This window comes from Erpetoichthys calabaricus, chromosome 7, assembly GCF_900747795.2.
Source record: "Erpetoichthys calabaricus chromosome 7, fErpCal1.3, whole genome shotgun sequence".
Classification (NCBI taxonomy): domain Eukaryota; kingdom Metazoa; phylum Chordata; class Cladistia; order Polypteriformes; family Polypteridae; genus Erpetoichthys; species Erpetoichthys calabaricus.
In genome coordinates, this window is record NC_041400.2 from 193,025,045 (window position 1) to 193,049,384 (window position 24,340).

General features: G+C 41.8%; 1 protein-coding gene across 2 annotated transcripts in view; it reads left to right on the plus strand.

Annotated features, from left to right (window-relative positions):
- The window catches only part of anp32b (acidic (leucine-rich) nuclear phosphoprotein 32 family, member B), a 67,820-nt gene extending 63,511 nt beyond the window's left edge, over positions 1-4,309 (plus strand). For both annotated transcript variants that reach the window (XM_028805869.2, XM_028805868.2), the window contains exons 6-7: positions 1,367-1,436; positions 3,723-4,309. In XM_028805869.2, the coding sequence (XP_028661702.1) occupies positions 1,367-1,436; positions 3,723-3,799 (147 nt within the window). In that variant the 3' untranslated portion in view covers positions 3,800-4,309. The remainder of the gene's footprint in view (positions 1-1,366; positions 1,437-3,722) is intronic.
- The last annotated feature ends 20,031 nt before the right edge of the window (positions 4,310-24,340 follow it).

Sequence of the window (24,340 nt, forward strand, 5' to 3'; positions counted from 1 at the left end):
TTATACTCCCTTTTATATCTATAACCTCAGGCAGCAAGAAAGAGTACTGGAATAGGCAGAAGAGAAGGCTTATACTTTTTATTCATAGATTAACTTAAAGATTCTAATTGCATCCCAGATATAAGATAAGTATAATGAGTGTTGGCAAGGAATGCCATCACAAACTGGATCATCTTGCAAAGAGTTTTAAACATTTGATATATTTAGACTAACAGGTGGCTCCTTGTCTTAGTATGGTAATTGGTCTCTTCTTGAGCATAGCCTCTGTATGGATGGAGTAGCAGAGACACAGTATGGCCTGTTAGCTCTAAATTAAAGCAGTCAAGTGATCCTTGACACACCTCTTGGACAATTAGGGGGAGTGGTATATTTTCCAATTATTCCTCTTTTCAGTTCACCCTCAGGCACAACTCAGCCTGCATCCCATCAGTGACCAGATCTGACTTGCTTATTTTTCATCTTCCACAGAGGACAGTTTATCTGTCTGATCTGGGGAATCGTAATTATGCCATGAACAAGAACTGCTTTATCCAAGTTCCTTACTGCCAGATTAACCATTATTCTTTCTAAAATTTAAATGGAAGTATGGAACAATCTTTTTGATAAAGTCAATATATACAAATTATCGTGATATATGCTAGACATTGCACATTTTAACTGTCCAGTACAGAGACATAACTTGCATACATCACTATGTCCCAGAGGTCGTACAACACAATGTCCCAAACTGATGTTGAAAGTGCTGCCCATGTTGATTACATACCTCTCAAATACTGTAGCCCACATAGCCGGTCAGTAACACACTGATTTGTTTTGGAATTCACAGCAGCCAGTTAGTCACATTCCCTGTCTGCTTCACAACAATGTCTCAGCTCACACTTTCTTGGTTGGAAAGGGTGGTTTATTAATCGATGGGTTAGAATGGGTGTCAGGTTCTGCAGACCTGGGCCCATTTGACTACCAAATGTTTTTCAATCTTAATGGCTCTCTTAGTGGCACCTACTATACTAAATATGAAGATACTAAGACCGCTACAGAAGAGTAATTTGACAAGGTGGACAAATTATTTTGAGTGTCACAGAAGAGCTTTGGGAAAACACTAGATCAAGCATATTAGTGTGCACAGTAAACTCCTTTCATTTTATTGGTATTTTATTTAGTATGGCTTAATAAGACGTTATAATCACTCCTTGTACAATAACTGAGTTGATGTGAAGATTTGGTCATTTGTTTGGACTGATTTCTGGCATAAAAGCTGCAAGCTGCTTGTAAATTCTTACCAGTACGTTTTATACTGATACAGTATGTTCTCATTGCATTTGTATTTGTTAAGGTTAATGAAGGTTTTATATTCTACTTTTTGCAGGAGGAAGATTTTGGGCAGGATGGAGAGGTTGACGAGGAAGATGATGATGAGGAAGATGAAGATGATGAAGGCAAGCGTTTACCTTTGGGTAAAGGGGAATGGGTATTAAAACAGCAATCTAGCTCAAAAACAATTCACACTGTACTTTGGCACAAGGAATCTTTCATGAATCCAGCAGAATAGGACACCGAGCTGACACTGGGTCTGTCATTAGATACAGACATTCACTCTTAGGTTTTGCTCGGTCATCACAAGGAAATAAATGAATAAAAACTGCAATAAAATAAAGACAGAATTAAAATATTGTATTAAAACCCAATCACAAGGGATAGCTATGCTATAAGAATAGTGCTTTGACCTTCATTTAAATGCAGAAGCAAAAGGCCCCCTCTTTATTACTGGAGTTTTCTTTATTTAAAAGTGTTTATAACAAGCTATGTTACTAATCAGGTAGTAGGAAACTGCATCTGTGTACAGTACATATGCTAAATGAATAAATGGGTAAAAGCTTTTCACACCGCTAAAAATGAAAAAGGAAAGTTAGAGATCTAGCATTTTGGCTGTTTAGCATTAATTACACTGAATGAAGACTGAGCAGCCATAATATCATGTAGCTAATTTTCTTTTTAATTTTTAATCACCAGTTTTTACACCTGGTCAAACATACGTTACTTGGTGTACAGCAAGGTTCTTGATACAGAAGAGCGAGACAAACTAATTTTCAATAAAGACAGACTGATAACACAGCTAGTTTGCAATATTTGAAGTAAACACTCGAAGATGGGTTAGACCTCAGTGTTAACGTTTGCAGTGCACCGTGTTATATGCCATTTGGTATGGGATTTGCAAAAGTGGTGTTATCGTTTGTGATGCAGCATCTTTTGGAATGACTGACACATAGCATCTGGATGAACACACAGACACTTATCTTTTTATTGAGGTGGATAACAAAGTATTTTTTACTTAAACAGGTTATTTATAGTGTGACACCCGGGGCACGTACAGCTGCCCTAATCCCCACACAGAGAGGCAGGACACAGGTTCAGCACACAACACACACTTTATTTACAGTTGGTGAGCATATTAGCCTGCTCCCCACAGTACAGTACATAAAGCACAGCACAAAAGGCACAGACCTTCCTCCTCCAGTCCTCCACCAAGGTTTTATCCTTCCTCCTCCCGACTCTGGCCGCTGACTTCTGGCAATTGGCCCCTTTTTATACGGCACCCAGAAGGACTACAGGTGCCCAACGAGCTTCTTCCAGCAGCACTTCCAGGTGTGGTGGAAGTGCAGCCAAATGGGACCCTGCAAATGTCCGTGCACCCCCTGTTGGTGGCCACAGGGCCCTAACAGGGTTGAGCTTCTATACTCATGACCTGTGGCCCCGCTGGAAACCAAGGTGGCTGCCCTCTGTCAGTCCGGGGGAGAAACAGTCTTGAAAATACTCTCTCCTCGGTCAGGGTGTCCCAGCCTTCCGCCACAATAGTAATTCCATAAGCTGTTACGTACACTTACTGTACAAATATATACAGTATATACACAACAAGCATTTAAGCGTACAAGTATGCATAGAATTGTGTAAGCGCACAAGTTATATATCCATTTTCTCATCTTTCGTTAACGCTTACAGCTTTAAATGCTGTGCATGCATCCAGTATTTCAGCCTTCTGTCCATGGATGGCAGAATATGCGGCTATGATTATATGCATATAAAGTGAATTTGATGCTTCATTGATAAATATTTTTGGAATGTTTACAAGTCATTTAGGATAATTGAATCTTGATTAGCCATGTTAGTTCAATCCAGTGATCAGAGTGCTTTTCAAAATGATTCTAATTGTATCATTTTATTAATCCATTCACTACCCAATATAAGTAGGTTATGTAGAGCAGGCATTATTTTTAGTTTCTACTTAAATAGTTTATAATTAAGCACAATTCTTTTAGTTATTTTGTCTTTTTTTTTTTCTTGCCAGTCCTATAAATGAAAAGGCAAGAAGATCAGATCTGCTTGTTTTTTCACACTTTTTACGGTGAATGCTTTTGTTCAGGATGTTAAGCAACAGCCTGTTAATAATTGTGTATTTACAATGTCTTAATGATTCTAAATTATATATATCATGAAATCTGAGTTAGCTGTACACATTTCTAATATTTAACGCTGTGCTGAGAACCTATAACAGATGCCTTTACAGTAACCGTGTAATTAACAGTTGAATTTCTCAGAAATGCCACATTTAAGCCAACCTTTTTTCTGTTGCCTTACTTAACAACCCACTTAATAATAATGAGGTTAAACCTACAAACATCTAGCTGTCTGTTCTGGAGCTGAAACCTTGGTGATTTTTGTTTCAGATGAGGAGGATCCTGCCGGCAAAGGTGAAAAGAGGAAGCGAGTTCCAGAGGATGAAGATGAGGAAGATGACGATTAAAGGAATGATGCCCGTTTGACCTCCTTTTGTTCCCTTGATCAGCCTCTCAGCCCCTAGAGAAGCCCTTTAAAACAAATACATTTAAGGACTGGCTGTTGTTGGTTGCACTGACCCTTTTGGATACACAGCTGTGGAGCTTGTTGCAAAAGTGCATTTGCGGTGTGGTGCCAGTCCTGGTGGCACCCACGAGTTGTGACAATTCAACATTCCACATTTCTACTGTCCGTTTCTACCGTGCAGAACTTTCAAGAGGACTTTTGGTATTCCGAATGGGTCAGAACTTTTAAATCGAGTTGGGGGGTGGCGGGTCCTTTAGAGTTTTTTTTTTTTTTCCTTTTTTTCCCCTCCTTTTTTGAGTAAGATTATTGCTATAGCAACGAAAAGAACAAGATGCTGTAATTGGTTTGCCATTTTCTTAAAAATGGCCACCTATTACACAAAGATGGTTGTAGCAACATTTTTACTTTCTGTAAACCTGAAATGCTTTGTAAATAAAATCTTAACATTTTGCTTTTGCTTTCCATGGCTCATGCTTTTCGACTACATAGTTTTTTTTCTATATTGTCTCTTCCAAGCAGATGCTTTCTATGAACCCTCCTTCCCTTGCTGTCGGAAATGTTTTGAATTTTAAACATCTTTTATTTATAATGGAGAAAAACCCCCTTCACTCTTGCCAGCAAAGAAGATAGAAAAGATGACAATGGTGAGTTATTATAATCTATTTAATAGATGCAAATTTGCAATATGTAGTTGAAAACATGTGCAATGCATCTTCATCCTTGAGCTCCCAACCTTTGCAGGTGTTGAATAACACAAATATTTTAGGAGAAAATTTGAGGTAGCTGTGCTCTCAGGGCATTTTCCAAGAGACTATCTATCTATCTATCTATCTATCTATCTATCTATCTATCTATCTATCTATCTATCTATCTATCTATCTATCTATCTATCTATCTATCATATAGTGCCTTTTATATCTATCAATCATATAGTGCCTTTTATATCTATCAATCATATAGTGCCTTTTATATCTATCAATCATATAGTGCCTTTTATATCTATCTACCTATCTATCTATCATATAGTGCCTTTTATATCTATCTACCTATCTATCTATCATATAGTGCCTTTTATATCTATCTACCTATCTATCAATCATATAGTGCCTTTTATATCTATCTACCTATCTATCAATCATATAGTGCCTTTTATATCTATCTACCTATCTATCATATAGTGCCTTTTATATCTATCTACCTATCTATATCATATAGTGCCTTTTATATCTATCTATCATATAGTGCCTTTTATATCTATCTACCTATCTATATCATATAGTGCCTTTTATATCTATCTATCATATAGTGCCTTTTATATCTATCTACCTATCTATCTATATCATATAGTGCCTTTTATATCTATCTACCTATCTATATCATATAGTGCCTTTTATATCTATCTACCTATCTATCTATATCATATAGTGCCTTTTATATCTATCTACCTATCTATCATATAGTGCCTTTTATATCTATCTACCTATCTATATCATATAGTGCCTTTTATATCTATCTATCGTATAGTGCCTTTTATATCTATCTATCGTATAGTGCCTTTTATATCTATCTACCTATCTATCTATCATATAGTGCCTTTTATATCTATCTACCTATCTATATCATATAGTGCCTTTTATATCTATCTACCTATCTATATCATATAATGCCTTTTATATCTATCTATCGTATAGTGCCTTTTATATCTATCGTATAGTGCCTTTTATATCTACCTATCTATCTATCATATAGTGCCTTTTATATCTATCTACCTATCTATATCATATAGTGCCTTTTATATCTATCTATATCTAATATAATATACTGTGGTGGGCTGGCGCCCTGCCCGGGTTTTGCTTCCTGCCTTGCGCCCTGTGTTGGCTGGGATTGGCTCCAACAGACCCCCGTGACCCTGTAGTTAGGATATAGCGGGTTGGATAATGGATGGATGGATATATAATATATATACATATATATATATATATAATCTCATATTCATGCTTTAAGAATTGAATTGAAAAGAAATACAAAAAACTAAAGCCTTAATAATTTAATTAGTGGTAATGTTGTGGATGTTGATTATCTGCAAATTTCACTGTATTCTGTGCATCTGAAGATGATGATGATCCTACAAAGTGATAAACTGATCAGCTAAATAAATATAAAGGAGAGCAATCAGGTGGTGATCTGGCTAAACTGCTCTATTATTGAAACAGAAAAGGCTTTACGACATCTGTTTGCTTTTTACTTCTGAGGCAGATATAAAATGGCTTTTCCACACACAATCAGCCATGAGGTGAATAACCCAGTTAAAGTAGAAACCTGGTTACTTAAAAGTCTGTGTTTACATGCATAAGTAATCTTCTGGAGTTCTCCTTTGGCAAAACGCTCGGATTTCATTAAACTGTACAAAGATGAGTTAAACGTCAGCATCGGCCACTGAGAGTCAAAAAAATAAGCATGACGCCTGTGATAATTTTCTTACGCTTGGCTGTGTGACTGAGCCCTGCAAAGGACCGGCCCACCAATACATGTGCTTCTTGCCTTACACCCAGTGCTGCTTTAATAATAACAACTCAGGTATTTTTACTTTAATAAGATGTGTTAAAATCATTACTTTTCAAAGTATTTGGACTATGTAATGTGTGTTACGTTTAACACATTGCCCTGCTGCACTGCACGTTCAGCACATGAACATCAGTGTAACTATTTCTGAAATACTGACACATATTATTTCAGCCAGGAAAAAGAATAATGCAATCATCCAAACATTTACCTCGGGGAATTTATTTTGTGGACACCTCCAATGGTGGCTTCTGAAAGTGTGTGCAGAGCAAATACGTGTGCAAAGGGCAAGCACACACTATGAAATCCTTCACAGTAATCCAGTTAATGGTTTACATGGCCACATAATTGGGTTATTCGTGGAGAAATCTACCTGTGTTCATCAGGTTTCTCAGCGGCCAATTACCCTATTTTTCCAATCGTGTTGTGGTGTGCAAAACCTGACAAACTCCAAACATTGATTCTGCAAGAATGCGCTGCCATCAGTCAGGATTTGGCCCAGAAGTTGATTGACAGCCTGCCAGGGTGAATTGCAGAGGTCTTAAAAGAGAAAGAAGGGCCAACACTGCAAATCTTGACTCTCTGCATAAACTTAATTGTCAATAAAAGCCTTTGAAACTTCTGAACTGCTTGTAATTCTACTTCAGTACACCATAGAAACATCTGACAGAAACATCTAAAAACACTGAAGCAGCAGACTTTGTGAAAACCAACACTTGGGTCATTCTCAAAACTTTTGGCCACAACTGTAGATAGGGAGGAAAAAATAAAAAAAGATCACACAGAAGACAAAAGTTTGTTAAAGAGGAAAGTTTTGAGTTGAGCTTTAAAGGTGGAGAGGGAGGAGCAATCTTGGAGAGAAACTGAGGAAGAGGAACCATAACACTGAAGGAGCGGCCCTCCCAGGCTGGAGAGTCTGGCGTGTGGGACAGCAGCAGGGCCACTCTTAGCAGTTTGGGAGACTACGTGGTTCAGGAATGTGCAGGGGGGGTCCGGGGGGCACAGCCCCCCCTTAGCTCAGGAAGGTGTTCTAATAAAACATCCTGAAAAGGCCTTAGATGACCAGTAGGCCTACATGTACGCTTGTGTGTATGCAGAGTGGTAAAATATTGATTTTGTTCTGGATCTGGTATAAGCCGGTAATATAGGGATATTTCATGATTTTATGGGGATCTCTCTGAATGAATCCGAAACGAATCTCTAAAATTAATGTTTGCTATAGTGCATTTGGCAGAGTTACGACGGCGTGGCAATATTATTAGGGATTTAGGTGAAGATTGCAATTTGGATAATAAATTAGCATTGTTAATAAGACTAAGAGATGCACTGAACTGAATTTCCTGGGACTGGCACAGACGGCTGCAGTGCCAGGGGCATGACAGGGGCCCCAGGCCCACAGCCCGACAAAAAAAAATAAAAATTGTAAGTCGGGGGCCTACGCAGATGTGCAGTTTGCGTATGCCTAAGAACGTCCCTGACAGTAGGGACCTGAGAGAGTGACAAGGAATGTAAGGAGCTGGGAGCTGAGTGAGGCACAGAGGGTCAAAGGTTATGTAGGGCTTTGAATGGGGAGAAGCAGAATCTTGAATGTAATCCTTGATGGAACCAGTAGGCAGTGAAGTTGGTAGAGAACAGGGGAGACGTGTTCTGAGCAGAACGCTTTGTGAGGCTGTGGAGTTCTGAATGTACTGTAGCCTCTGAATAGATTTTTGCAGGGAGACCAATGAAGAGGAAATTACAGTAATCAATATGAGACATTATGAAACAATGAACCAGAGTCTGAGCATTATTAAAGGACAGAAATGGACGGACGCGACCAATGTTCCGGAGATGATAGAATGATAGTTATCAAAAGATCTTGCCCATACATTGTTCTCCTGTCTTGCTAAATGAATCTTAGCCTAGAGAGGTCTATTAATTTTTTTAAATCTAAGATGTCTCACATAAACGTTTTCCAATGCTGTATGTGTCCTGGTGTCTATATAAACACAGAATTCCAGTCTCTGGATTACATCTCGCCTGAAGAAGCGGCCTGAGTTGCCCCGAAAGCTTGCATATTGTAATCTTTCTAGTTAGCCAGTAAAAGGTGTCATTGTGCTTAACTGCTCACCACATCCATAATGGCTCACACGGTACAACACTCTAGTACTGGAGATGATGGAATGAAATTTTGGACGGAGACCTAATGTGTAGCTCAGAGTTATGCGATGAATCAAACAAAACACCAGGGTCTTTTGTGCTTGTCCGGGAAAGGGGGTGAATTCCTAGCACCAAGACAATCTTGTGTTATCCAGATCATCTTTTAACATTATTTTAATAAAACTATTACTGTTCATTTAAATTGATATGTGTGATTATATATGGAAATTGGGAATGAAGCACAATATGTACTTTTCAATTACTGTTTAGTGTCTGAAAATTTGTGCAAGTACCCTGAGCCTGTCTTTCGTGACGATTATTCTACAAGACTAGAATGTACTGAATCTTCAATCGACTTCTTGCTATGAGCAGATGGCTTAAGTAACTATTTGTTAAACATTTCATTTGTCGACAGGTGGAATTTACTTTGTGAAAGAGGGAATTTATTGTACTGTGAAGATGCCAGCACCCTCAAGGTTCAAGGTTGCTTTATTTAGTCCTGGTTACACAAGAAAACATGGAATTTGCCTTCTCAGTTACATCTAATAGCAAGACAGAAAGAAATGAAACAAAACAAATAAAGACAAGACAGGGTAAGTAAGGTAAGGCAGTTTGATAATGCGTATTTATACATTAGCCTTTCTCTGATATTCCTTATTGAAAAGTTGTATGGCACTACACTGTAAAAAATAATACGTTAAAAGTACTTAAAAAAAAAAAAAAAAAAAAAAAAAAAAAAAATAAGGCAACAAATTACAAGCAATATTTTTGAGTAGATTTAATATACTGCACTATTGAGTGAACTTAATTTATTACTCAAATTTACCTAAAATAAATGAGTTTGATTAAATATAAGTAGTGGCAAAAATAGTTTTATTTTACTCCGATTTTCATTTGAATTATAGTACTCAAAAAAAAAAAAATAAATAAATAATGCAACGTTGGACAGTAATGACTGTATAACAAATAAATGCTAAAATTCCATATATCTTTATTTATTTGAACATACACAGATAGTCACAACAACGGAGTTATATTTTCAAAGGAAAATTAAATCAAATGTCTGAGGATAATTTTTACTGAATTACTGACATTCAAATGTCAATGAAAATTTTCTTTTCTTTTTATAAACTTTCTTCAAAAAGTATATCTCAATCAAATAATGTTCAATGAATGAGTGGTAAATGGGAAGGAAACGTAGAGAGCGAAAGAGTGAAATCCTGAGGCAGATGCCGCTCTTCAAACACTTCCTGCATTTACGCCAACATATCCGCTTAAATGAATGGCCGCCTTTTCCACTACTTTTCAGTATGCGATAGCGAAAATCCTGAAATAAAATAGGACGTAGGAAATCAAACATCGCTAAATAAATCACAGGATTAAAAATAAACCAGAAAATACATTACCTATGTAGAACACTAATTAAATAAGAGGTCAAATAATACCGTGACGGTTAGGCAAACGTCTTTTTATGTTGTTTACAGGTCGTAGTTTAGGACAAACGCCATAGCGTTCTCAAACTTATCTCAAAGTGTCATTTTCTTTTTCTGTGTAAAATAAAATTTTAAACAATAAAAAATAATGAACATATGTAACTGTCCGAGAAATGTACTTGCTTTTTAAAGCAAACCAATGAGGTAGGTTGTTAGAAAGACGCTACCTTGCTCGCCATGTTTCCCACGTGAAGGGAAAGGTTTCGTGAAACCAACAAATGCTTACGTCTGTAACTATACAAAATAAAATACTAGTTATTCATTACGGAATTAATATGCTTTATACTTACACATTCGTAGTAAAATAGCTCTTATTATGGGAAAGCGTTACAGCTGAATGTGGTGTTAATAAAGACCAAGAAATCGATGTGAGAGGAAGTGCCTTGTCATTAAATTTAACTTAACTTAAATGTGTTCAATTCACAGTATAGTTTTATTACTTAGAATAAGTTATAAAAAATGTTTACATTTTAAGAACATTAATAAGTTAACATTAATTCTAATTCAATAAAAAAATTAAGAATAATCAATAAAAAGGGTCAAACCCATTTTTATTAATTAAAGTAATGATTATTTTGCGTTTAGTTAGCTATTTTTTATTATTATTTTTCACACATGACAAGATTTATTTTTTTACAGTGTAGGAAGACAGGATTTTCTGGAGTGATTTGTGTGGGTTTTCAAAGTAACTCTCCTTCCTGATTTACTGAAGTTCTGTTCTACGTGTAATGGATGTCTGTCGTCAGTTGAGATGATTTCTAGTTTCTTTAGCGTTGTCCTCACTCACACACACTCACCATATCATCTGCAGTACGTCAGCCCCAATAACTCTAGATGCATACTTGGTAACCTGCTGGAGATTTTTTAAATTTTGGTTTGTTAGACCACTAAACCAGGCAATGAAACTGAAAGTGATAACAGACTGAATCAGACTGCGATAAAAGGACATGAGGTCCTTGTCTACTTTAAATAGTTTGAGTTCATGGAGGAGAAATAATTAAGGGCTGATTGCATTTAGAGAGTATTTTTATTATTAGATAGATAGATAGATAGATGGGCGGCACGGTGGCGCAGTGGGTAGCGCTGCTGCCTCGCAGTTAGGAGACACGGGTTCACTTCCCAGGTCCTCCCTGCGTGGAGTTTGCATGTTCTCCCCGTGTTTGCGTGGGTTTCCTCCGGGCGCTCCGGTTTCCTCCCACAATCTAAAAACATGCAGGTTAGGTGGATTGGAGATTCCAAATTGTCCCAAGTGTGTGTGCGTGCCCTGCGGTGGGCTGGCGCCATGCCTGGGGTTTGTTTCCTGCCTTGTGCCCTGTGTTGGCTGGGATTGGCTCCAGCAGACCCCCGTGACCCTGTAGTTAGGATGTAGTGGGTTGGATAATGGATGGATGGATAGATAGACACTTTATTAATCCATCCATCCATTTTCCAACCCACTGAATCCGAACACAGGGTCACGGGGGTCTGCTGGAGCCAATCCCAGCCAACACAGGGCACAAGGCAGGAACCAATCCCGGGCAGGGTGCCAACCCACCGCAGGACACACACAAACACACCCACACACCAAGCACACACTAGGGCCAATTTAGAATCGCCAATCCACCTAACCTGCATGTCTTTGGACTGTGGGAGGAAACCGGAGCGCCCGGAGGAAACCCACGCAGACACGGGGAGAACATGCAAACTCCACGCAGGGAGGACCCGGGAAACGAACCCAGGTCCCCAGATCTCCCAACTGCAAGGCAACAGCGCTGCCCACTGCGCCACCGTTCCGCCCTCACTTTATTAATCCCAAGGGGAAATTCACATACTCCAGCAGCAGCATTAACTTGATGTATCTGTTTGTTTGTCTGGGTCAAATCTTGCAACTGATTTTAAACCCACTTTTGGCAAAGCGAATTTCGGTACTTGTGTACTAAACGGACGGCATAACAAAGGAAAACAAGTGTTTTGACGAATTCATAACATATTTATTGGGATAAAAAGAAAATATACAAATTTAGTTTTCCCCCTACCCATTCTAGTGTTGGGCTCCGTGGGGGAGGTTCCACTGCCGCGTCCGTTTAGTACACAAGAACCCAAATTTCTTCCAATTATGCATATGTGTTCGGTATCGAACAAAACCGATGCAATTACGTAACAAAATTTCTAATTATCGCACACACAACAATGACAACATCGGAGCATACAAGTGAGAGACGCATCAGATTGCCCCACTTGCCTCTTCCAGTGAGTGGAGTGGCTAAATATGCGTGCCGACTTTACTTGTTTACTCTTGCGAAGAATTAGTAGCCTTGATGATCACGGTGAGGAAGTATTGTCGTAACTTTACCGTTCTGTCATCGATAATTTTTTTTTTACGCAGTGACTGAGCACTAATCTAGGGAAGCGTACTAGGGCCACGGAGAAGAAAAAAAAAGTGTATGTCGAGAATAGTTGACTTTATTCTCGACATTTCCACTTTAATCTCGACACTTATGTCAATTCTTGACATAATAATAATAATGCATTTTATTTATAGGGGCACTTTACATCCATCCATCCATCCATTGTCTAACCCGCTGAATCCGAACACAGGGTCACGGGGGTCTGCTGGAGCCAATCCCAGCCAACACAGGGCACAAGGCAGGAAACAATCCCGGGCAGGGTGCCAACCCACCGCAGGACACACACAACCACACCCACTTACATTAGCGGTAAATCTCAAAGTGCAACATAAAAAGATTAATCAAAAGCAAGGCGAGATAAAAACAGAGATAAAACAACAATAATTATAGCATTCTTGTTAATAAGCTTTCCTAAATAGAAAAGTCTTCAGTTGTTTTTTTAAAAACAGCCCACAATCTGCTCTGTTCTCAAGCTCTCTGGTAGAACATTCCAGAGCCGTGGAGCAGCGACTGCAAAGGCTCGGTCACCCATTGTATGAAGTTAGGTGGTAGGTGTTTGTAAAACGGAGGTTTCTTGTAGTGGATTGTAATATAAGGAGTTCCTTGAGATATTGTGGAGCATTTCCATGGATACACTGGTGAGTAAACAAACCGAGTTTGTATTCAATACGGAGATGGATAAGGAGCCAATGAAGTGACCGAAGGATTGGTGAAATGTGTTCATATTTCCACACCCTCATCAGGATTCTTGCAGCACTATTTTGAATTTGTTGGAGCTTTTGAAGGCTCTTGTTGGGTATCCCGATGAGGAGTGCATTACAATAGTCCAGTCTGGATGAGACAAAGGCATGAACCGGCTTTTCAGCATCACAGAGAGAGAGGTAGGGACGGAGTTTGGCTATGTTTCGGAGATGAAGGAATGCAATTTTACAAAGGTGATGGATAATGGGAGTCTAACTTGACACCCAGATTTGTAACAGAAGGGTAGAGGGTAATGGTACGGTCAGAAAAGGAAATACAATTTACAGAGGAACGAAGTTGAAGGGGGGGGGGGGGGGTTAGGGGGGGAATTAAAAGAGCTTCTGTTTTGGTGCTGTTCAGCTTGAGGAAGTTCTTGGACATCCAGGCCTCAATCTCATCCAAGCAAGAGGAAAAAGTTGATGGAGGTGTAAGAGAAGTCGAATCCAGTCTCACATAGAGCTGCGTATCATCGGCATAGCAATGGAATGAAACTCCATGCTTGTGGATGATGTGACCCATGGGTATCATACAGATATTAAAGAGGGTCGGCCCAAGGACTGATCCTTGTGGGACTCCACAGGTGACAGTGTGGGTATGAGATTTAGCATCCCCCAAGGCCATATACTCTAAGATAGGACGTGAACCACTCCAAAGCAATGCTAGAAAGTCCAATTGTATAGTGAATAATCGAACCGCCACCTTATCGTGGTGGAGGGGTTTGCGTGTCCCAATGATCCTAGGAGCTCTGTTGTCCGGGGCTTTATGCCCCTGGTAGGGCCACCCAAGGCAAACTGGTCCTAGGTGAGGGATGAGACAAAGTGCGGTTCATCAAAACCTCCATGATGAATACAAAATTTGGACGGCGTTTTCCCTTGCCCGAACGCGGGTCACCGGGGCCCCCCTCTGGAGCCAGGCCTGGAGGTGGGGCTCGATGGCGAGCGCCTGGTGGCCGGGCTTGCAACCATGGGGCTCGGCCGGGCACAGCCCAAAGAGGCAACGTGGGTCCCCCTTCCCATGGGCTCACCACCTATGGGAGGGGCCAAGGAGGTCGGGTGCAGTGTGAGTTGGGTGGTGGCTGAAGGCGGGGACCTTGGCGGTCCGATCCTCGGGTACAGAAGCTGGCTCTTGGGACATAGAATGTCACCTCTCTGAAGGGGAAGGAGCCTGAGCTAATGCGCGAGGTTGAGAGGTTCCGGCTAGATATAGTCGGGCTCACCTCGACACACAGCTTGGACTCTTGAGAGGGGCTGGACTCTCTACCACTCTGGAGTTGCCCCCGTTGAGAGGCGCCGAGCGGGTGTGGGTATACTTATTGCCCCCCGACTTGGAGCCTGTACATTGGGGTTTACCCCGGTGGACGAGAGGGTAGCCTCCCTCCGCCTTCGGGTGGGGGGGACGGGTCCTAACTGTTGTTTGTGCGTATGCACTGAACAGCAGTTCGGAGTACCCACCCTTTTTGGAGTCCCTGGAGGGGGTGCTGGAGGGCACACCTTCTGGGGACTCCCTCGTACTGCTGGGAGACTTCAATGCTCACGTGGGCAATGACAGTGAGACCTGGAAGGGCGTGATTGGGAGGAATGGCCCCCCCGATCTGAACCCGAGCGGTGTTTTGTTATTGGACTTCTGTGCTCGTCACGGATTGTCCATAACGAACACCATGTTCAAGCATAGGGGTGTTCATATGTGCACTTGGCACCAGGACACCGTAGGCCTCAGTTCGATGATCGACTTTGTGGTCGTGTCGTCGGACTTGCGGCCACATGTCTTGGACACTCGGATGAAGAGAGGGGCGGAGCTGTCAACTGATCACCACCTGGTGGTGAGTTGGCTTCGATGGTGGGGGGGGATGCTGGTCAGGCGTGGTAGGCCCAAACGTGTTGTGAGGGTCTGCTGGGAACGTCTGGCAGAGCCCCCTGTCAGAAGTAGCTTCAACTCCCACCTCCAGCAGAACTTCGACCACATCCCGAGGGAGGTGGGGGACATTGAGTCCAAATGGGCCATGTTCCGTGCCTCTATTGTTGAGGCGGCTGACCGGAGATGTGGCCGTAAGGTAGTTGGTGCCTGTCGTGGCGGCAATCCCCGAACCCGCTGGTGGACACTGGCGGTGAAGGATGCCGTCAAGCTGAAGAAGGAGTCCTACCGGTCCCTTTTGTCCTGTGGGACCCTGGAGGCAGTTGATAGGTACCAGCAGGCCAAGCGGAATGCGGCTTCGGTGGTTGCTGAGGCAAAAACTCGGGCATGGGAGGAGTTTGGGGAGGCCATGGAGAACGACTTTCGGACGGCTTCGAGGAGATTCTGGTCCACCGTCCGGCGTCTCAGGAGGGGGAGCAGTGCAGTGTCAACACTGTATATGGTGGGGATGGTGCGCTGCTGACCTCGACTCGGGACGTTGTGGGTCGGTGGGGGGAGTACTTCGAAGACCTCCTCAATCCCACTAACATACCTTCCAATGAGGAAGCAGAGCCTGGAAACTCAGAGGTGGGCTCCCCCATCTCTAGGACTGAGGTCACCGAGGTGGTCAAAAAACTGCTTGGTGGCAGGGCCCCGGGGGTGGATGAGATACGCCCGGAGTTCCTCAAGGCTCTGGATGTTGTAGGGCTGTCTTGGTTGACACGTCTCTACAACATCGCATGGACATCAGGGACAGTGCCTCTGGATTGGCAGACCGGGGTGGTGCTCCCCCTCTTTAAGAAGGGGGATCGGAGGGTGTGTTCCAACTACAGAGGGATCACACTCCTCAGCCTCCCTGGAAAAGTCTATTCTGGGGTCCTGGAGAGGAGGGTCCGTCGGATAGTCGAACCTCGGATTCAGGAGGAACAGTGTGGTTTTCGTTCTGGTCGCGGAACAGTGGACCAGCTCTACACCCTTAGCAGGGTCCTGGAGGGTGCATGGGAGTTTGCCCAACCAGTCTACATGTGTTTTGTGGACTTGGAAAAGGCGTTCGACCGTGTCCCTCGGGGAATCCTGTGGGGGGTACTCCAAGAGTATGGGGTACCGGCCCCCCTGATAAGGGCTGTTCGGTCCCTGTACGATCGATGCCAGAGCTTGGTCCGCATTGCCGGCAGTAAGTCGAACCCGTTTCCAGTGAGAGTTGGACTCCGCCAGGGCTGCCCTTTGTCACTGATTCTGTTCATAACTTTTATGGACAGAATTTCTAGGCGCAGCCAGGGCGTTAAGAGGGTCCGGTTTGGTGGGCTCAGGATTGGGTCACTGCTTTTTGCAGATGATGTTGTCCTCTTTGCTTCATCAGGCCATGATCTTCAGCTCTCTCTGGACCGGTTCGCAGCTGAGTGTGAAGCGGCTGGGATGGGAATCAGCACCTCCAAATCCGAGACCATGGTCCTCAGCCGGAAAAGGGTGTAGTGCCCTCTCAGGGTTGGGAGCGAGATCCTGCCCCAAGTGGAGGAGTTCAAGTATCTCGGGGTCTTGTTCACGAGTGAGGGAAGAATGGAGCATGAGATCGACAGGCGGATCGGTGCGGCGTCCACAGTGATGCGGGCTCTGCATCGGTCTGTCGTGGTGAAAAAGGAGCTGAGCCACAAGGCAAAGGTCTCAATTTACCAGTCGATCTACGCTCCTACCCTCACCTATGGTCATGAGCTATGGGTAGTGACCGAAAGAACGAGATCGCGAATACAAGCGGCTGAAATGAGTTTCCTCCGCAGGGTGTCTGGGCTTTCCCTTAAAGATAGGGTGAGAAGCTCAGTCATCCGGGAGGGGCTCAGAGTAGAGCCGCTGCTTCTCCGCATCGAGAGGAGTCAGATGAGGTGGCTCGGGCATCTGATCAGGATGCCTCCTGGACGCCTCCCTGGTGAGGTGTTCCGGGCACGTCTAACCGGGAGGAGGCCCCGGGGAAGACCCAGGGCATGTTGGAGGGACTATGTCTCTCGACTGGCCTGGGAACACCTTGGGATTCTCCTGGAAGAGCTAGAAGAAGTGGCCGGGGAGAGGGAAGTCTGGGCATCTCTGCTCAAGCTGCTGCCCCAGCGAACCCGACCTCAGATAAGCGGAAGAGGATGGATGGATGGATGGATGGAAGATAATGAAGGAGAATATTATGATCTACCGTATCAAATGCAGCTGTAATGTCCAGGAGGATAAGGAGTGATGGAGAGCCCTGGTCAGCTGCCATCAGGAGGTCATTGGTGACTCTGACCAGGGCCGTCTCTGTGCTGTGAGAAGACATGTTGACTTTATTCTCGACATTTCCACTTTAATCTCGACATTTACGTCGAGATTAAAGTCGACATGTTGACTTTATTCTTGTAGTTTATTTTGTCATTAAAGTGGAACGTCATAAATGTGTACGGAAGCGTATTAGGGCCACAGAGAAGAAACAAAAAGTGTACGTTGAGAATAAAGTCAACATGCCGACTTTGTTCTCGACATTTCCAATTTAATCTTGACACTAAAGCCGACATGATGACTTTATTCTTGCCGTTTATGTCGACATTTCCACTTTAAACCTTTGTTTGGTCTCTCTCTAGTTTAACTTTGCCATGTCGTAAACTTCATTTTAAAATCAATGTTTAATTTACTAGATTTTCTCAAACCCTGTCATAACTAATGTAGCACAGTAAATGCTTTGTATTAAGTGTTCCCCGACCCAGTTGTTAATCGCTACACTCTCCTGCACTGAGAGGAGGCGCAGGCAGCGATCGCCACACAGAATACTTTCACTTCATGAAGTTCCTGTTCTCTGAACATTTAAAATGCTAAGATAAATACTTGATATCATTTTCATGATGAAATGCATTAAAGCAGGTATTAAACGTGTGAGGGCACGGTGGCGTGGTGGTACTGCTGCTCCCTCTCAGTTTTTTTTTTTTAAATACATCCATCCATCCATCCATTTTCCAACCCACTGAATCCTAACACAGGGTCACGGGGGTCTGCTGGAGCCAATCCCAGCCAACACAGGGCACAAGGCAGGAACCAATCCCGGGCAGGGTGCCAACCCACCGCAGTCTAAATACAAGTGTTTATATTTATTTATTTATTTTCAGATGCCTATAAAATATGTAATTTTTCCAGGGGGTCCTAAGTTTTGCATGGATCTGTACTAGTTAAACTTCCCCCTAAGTTTTGGGGAACTTACTAATAAGCCATTTTATGGAATTTGAATTGTTTCTAATAAGATCATTTAACTGTTTACAAAGTTTTGATGGGTCTGAAAGTTAGGATTAGATGGATCTGCTCTTACTATTGGAATTGTTTCCTTTTCAAAATAATTTCTTCCAGCCTATTTGACCAAAAGCACTTCTTTGGACCAAGCAGAGTCAATTGTGGAGGCTTCCACATTACAATACTAAGACCCCCCCCCCCCCCCCCAAAAAAACCATTTGATTACTGTTGATCCAGAGAAGCAAGGATTCTACCCTAAGATTCTCTTGCATCTAAAAGACTGGGCTCACTACCTCTGTATGGGAAATTTATAGCGCAGACAAATTCTTCAGTTGATGTCACGGCGGGCAGCTTGTGGTGTCGTCCGCTCTTTTTTCCTAGAAAGTCAGAATTGAAGCCGAGCCGAACTGCAATGTCTGCCTGTCAGTCCCGCTCGTATACAGAATGTTAGCATTTGCTTCCCTGCGCTGCCATCTGGTGGCCTCAGATGCACCAGACACACACTTTACTTACTTGACAGTTAATTTTTTCCTGCGCAATACACAAGTCTCAAGTGTATACTACAAACGTTTCAGTGTTTCTCTGATCTTATTGGTACATGAAACACATTTCTTTCCAGAGGACTACTTTTACAATAGCCTGTGGGGATGTGAAGATATGGACGCATTTAAACAAACGTATACTTTATTATACGGAGCGCATTTCTAAAGCGAGCCTTATCCCAAGGGTCTGAAAAAGTCCGGTGTAATTGTGTCTGTGTTTTAGCCGTTGTTTTGGCAGCGGAAGAGACTTGCTCGGGGTGCTGAGCCCTGGCCTGCAGTTCAAAGTATTAGCCACTAGGGGGGCCACAAATCACCACACATTTGAGGGATCTTCCTTTTGCTTGTTACTTTCTCGTATAGGAAAGTGTTGGAATCATCCAAAAATTCCATTTCGAGATTTTGATGAATCTCAAAGTTTTAGACTTCCCCAGGTCCGAAAATACCATTTTTGGAATTCTGTCTATGTGTGTGTGTATGTAAATTAGGTCAACCAAATTTCGCAAACTAGTACAGTATTCCGCACCAGTGACGTGCGGTTAGGTTCATGTCTATTGTGGCACGGACTCCTTCAGAGTCAGATTTACAAATCTATGAACCCAAACGAGTAGTTTATTCACTATTTAGTTGGCAGCCAGCATGCACATTAACTACTGGTTATGTTTCAAATTTCATCAGCATTCTTTACACACACATCGGTAAGGCACATAAGAAAAACATTTACAGCGGCGAGAGATAGTGGAGAGAGCGCATTTGCTCCTCACCTTCCATGTATTCTAAATTTGCCGTTGCAATTCCACAATTCATACTCGTACAATACAAATGAAAGTACAGAGTGGTGTACAAAAAAACGGACTTAAGTTTTGACCTTAATTGAAATATTTATTTGTTTTTAAAAGCTTTAAATTCCAATGCTTTAATCAATTTTAATACAAACTGTTCAACAGAAGGATAGCAAGATAAACAAAAAAATATTTTATTTAAGGTCAAAATTTAGTTTTTCAATATTGGATTTTTTTTCTTAGTCTGATCCCATTTTTTTTTTTATAAAATTGAAAACTGTTTATAGTCTTACCTTTATTTGTAAATGAAGCCCACGTGCCTATCCTTCTCCAAGAAAATCTCTGTCACTTTCTTGTAAAAGTCCTCCTTATTTTCCTTTACTTTTAAAAATCTTAATCTTTCATTTTGACAGTCAGTCAGAACAAAAAATAAAAATAAACGGAGCGCTGCAGTGCACTTGACTTTCTGATATCGCTAACTTATTGGCGCCTCTGCATAGAAAAACAGCAGCAACGAGCGCCTGTTGGGCTCACATGCGCCCCCTGCAGGGCGGTATGGTACTGTCTGCCTCACCTCGTGCCTTTTCACTGCGGTTTTGGGTCCGATCAGCAAGACTAAATATGTCACACACATTCATTAAAGACTGCGGTGGGTTGGCGCCCTGCCCAGGATTGGTTCCTGCCTTGTGCCCTGTGTTGGCTGGGATTGGCTCCAGCAGACCCCCGTGACCCTGTGTTCGGATTCAGCGGGTTGGAAAATGGATGGATGGACATTCATTAAAGATATTAGCCAGACTGTGGAAAGTCAGGGTGTATAATAAACGTGTCTCTAAACTTTATATTGACGACATACAGGGAGACAGCGACAGGCACGTGCCAATTGCAGGCATCAACCCCATCAGTGTGTGAGGTGAGGGAGAGCGCAGTCCGAGGTGAGCTGAGGCTCGTCGCTACTGCACCTTGCGTTTCTCCCCTGTAATCCCGCGATTATTAACACTAAAGTTAACTTTTTTTTTTTAAACCGTAGGTAATAAAATGCAATCCAGAGAAAAAAGAATCAAATGAATTCAGAGAGCATTAGGCACATTTTGTTATGTTGTAACCTTCTGATAAAATCAGGCAGCGTTTTAGATTTTTTTTTTGTTTTGCAAATTTATTCAAAATAAAGAAGTGAAATCTCACACTGACACGAGTATTCAGAGCCTTCACTCTTTATTTCCTTGAAGGTGGTGATTCCAGTCTGCAGTCATCTTGGGTTTGGCGTGACAACTTTCACACCCCTGGATTGGGGGATTTTGTGTCCTCTCTGTCTCTACAGAGCCTCTTCAGTTTTGTCAGGTTGGATGGAGAACATCTGCGGACAGCTCTTTACAGGTCTTCCCCAAAAAAAGTCGGGGCTTTGGCTGATGCATTCCAGGACACTCCAGAGTTGTCCCCAAGCCATCCTTTGCTGCCTTCGAGCCATTGTCCTGTTGGAAGGTGAGCCTCAATCTGACATCAAGACCACTCACTGGTAGCTTCACATTCAAAGTTATTTTCTATTTTCCTCCATTCACCTTCCCCTCAAACCTGACTAATCTCCCAGCCCCTGCCGCTGATAACTAACCCCTCAGAGGGACGCTGCTGCCACCACTATGTTAATGCATGGGAGATGAGCGGTGCCTGGCTTCCTCCAGATATGACACTGATCTGGGCTTCATCAGACCAGAGGGGTTCATTTCTCAGTCGGGTTGTCCTTTAGGTTACTTCTTGCAAAATCCAGGCAGGCTTTCATGTGTCGTCTGGCCACTCAGCTATAGACAGGTGAATGGAAAGAAAGAAAGATATACAGATAGATAGGAAAGGCACTATATAATAGATGGATAGATAGGAAAGGAACTATATGATAGATGTACAGATAGATAGGAAAGGCACTATATAATGGATGGATAGATAGGAAAGGAAGTATATGATAGATGTACAGATAGATAGGAAAGGCACTATATAATGGATGGATAGATAGATAGGAAAGGCACTATATAATAGATGGATAGATAGGAAAGGAACTATATGATAGATGTATAGATATACAGATAGATAGGAAAGGCACTATATAATGGATGGATAGATAGGAAAGGAACTATATGATAGATGTATAGATATACAGATAGGAACGGCACTATATAATGGATGGATAGATAGGAAAGGAACTATATGATAGATAGGAAAGGCACTATATAATGGATGGATGGATAGGAAAGGAACTATATGATAGATGTATAGATATACAGATAGATAGGAAAGGCACTATATAATGGATGGATGGATAGGAAAGGAACTATATTATAGATGTATAGATATATAGATAGATAGGAAAGGCACTATATAATAGATGTATACATAGATGGATAGATAGATAGGAAAGGAACTATATAATAGATGTACTGTATAGATAGATAGATCTAGATAGATAGAGGGTGTGGTGGACAGTTTAGTCAGGACATCTGGGTACACCCCACTCTTTTCAAAAAAATGCCCAGGGATCTTTAATGACCACAGAGAGTCCGGACCTCTGGGTTTACACATCCTAGATGGAACTTGATTTGTCTTTTTGGAGAATTTTGGCTTTTTAGAGAAGCTCTTTAGATAGATAGATAGATAGATATGAAAGACACTATATGACAGATAGATAAATGAAGGGCAGAATAGATAGACAGATAGATAGATAGAAATGAAAGGCACTATATAATAGTGTGAGAAACAGACCGGACACAGATAGACGGACACCATTTTAAGTCCCAACACACATTTATTTACACTATTTACAATGTCCATAAGTGCACAAACCCTGTGCCACAGCACCAATCACCCCAACAGCCCAGGCCAAAGCCACAGTATGTCTTCAGACCGCTGCCTTCTCTCTTCTCTCAGACCTTGTCCTCTTCCACCCGACTCCAGCCTCAAATGAAGGGAGGCGACCCCTTTTATCCATACCCGGATGTGCTCCAGGTGTGCACCGGCAATCTTCCACCCGACACGCCCCAGTGTGGCGGAAGTGCCGGCTGTCTCCCCAGAAGCACTCTGGGTGTTCCCTCTCTTCTTCCCCCCAGCACTTCCTGGTGTCGCGGAAGTGCTGGGGTCCAGGATCCATCAGGCATGGGGACGCCCCCTGGCGGTGACCACGGGCCCCTACAGGGTTGAGCTTCTAAGCCCTGTACCCGTGGCCCCCCATACAACCAGGGCGGTCGCCCCCTCGTGGTCTGAAGGAGGCATGAGCCCACCTCCTGTCTCCCCGGGCATCCTTGCTGGGTAGGAATCCCAGCCAGGTACCACAATAGATAGATAGATAGAAATGAAAGGCACTAAATGTCAGATAGATAGATGAAGGGCACAATTAGATAGATAGATAGATAGATAGATAGATAGATAGATAGATAGATAGATAGATAGATAGATAGATAGATAGATAGATAGATAGATAGGAAAGGCACTATATAATAGATGGTTAGATGGATAGGAAAGACACCATATAATCCATAGATAGATATGAAAAACACTATATAATAGATGGATAAGAAAGGCACTATATAATGAATGGATAGATAGATAAGAAAAGCACTATATAATGGATGGATGGATAGATAGATAGATAGATAGATAGATATGAAAGGCACCATATAATCCATAGACAGATAGATAGATATGAAAGGCACTATATAATAGATGGATAGGAAAGGCACTATATAATGAATGGATAGATAGATAAGAAAGGCACTATATAATGGATGGATAGATAGATAGATAGATAGATAGATAGATAGATAGATATGAAAGGCACCATATAATCCATAGACAGATAGATAGATATGAAAGGCACTATATAATAGATGGATAGGAAAGGCACTATATAATAGATAGATGAATTAGCAGAAAAGATAGGTAGATGAAGGGCACAATTAGATAGATAGATAGATAGATAGAAATGAAAGGCACTATATGACAGATAAATAGATGAAGGGCACAATTAGATAGATAGATAGATAGATAGATAGATAGATAGATAGACAGATAGGAAAGGCACTATATAATAGATGGTTAGATGGATAGGAAAGACACCATATAATCCATAGATAGATATGAAAAACACTATATAATAGATGGATGAGAAAGGCACTATATAATGAATGGATAGATAGATAAGAAAGGCACTATATAGTGGATGGATAGATAGATAGATAGATAGATAGATAGATAGATAGATATGAAAGGCACCATATAATCCATAGACAGATAGATAGATATGAAAGGCACTATATAATAGATGGATAGGGAAGGCACTATGTAATAGATAGATGAATAGATAGGAACAGCTTTATATAATGAATGGATAGACAGATATTAAAGGCACTATATAATAGACAGATTGTTATGAAAGGCATTATATAATTGGTAGATAAGAAAGGGCACTATATTCTAGACAGATAGATAGATAGGAAAGGCACAATATAATACAGAGATAGTAAGAACTTTGTGTCCCCAGAGAGAAAATAGGCTTTACACAGATGTCCTTTAAATAAATAATTAGAACTGTTGATAAATAAATCTATATGCACACACACTATTGTCAGAACACACACCAGAATGACTAAAATGGAAGAAAAGTTCAAACGTCTGACTTGTCAGTCTCAATCCCAGTCAGGTGCTCCCGCTGACTCCTCTCCTCTGCCTCAATGGAC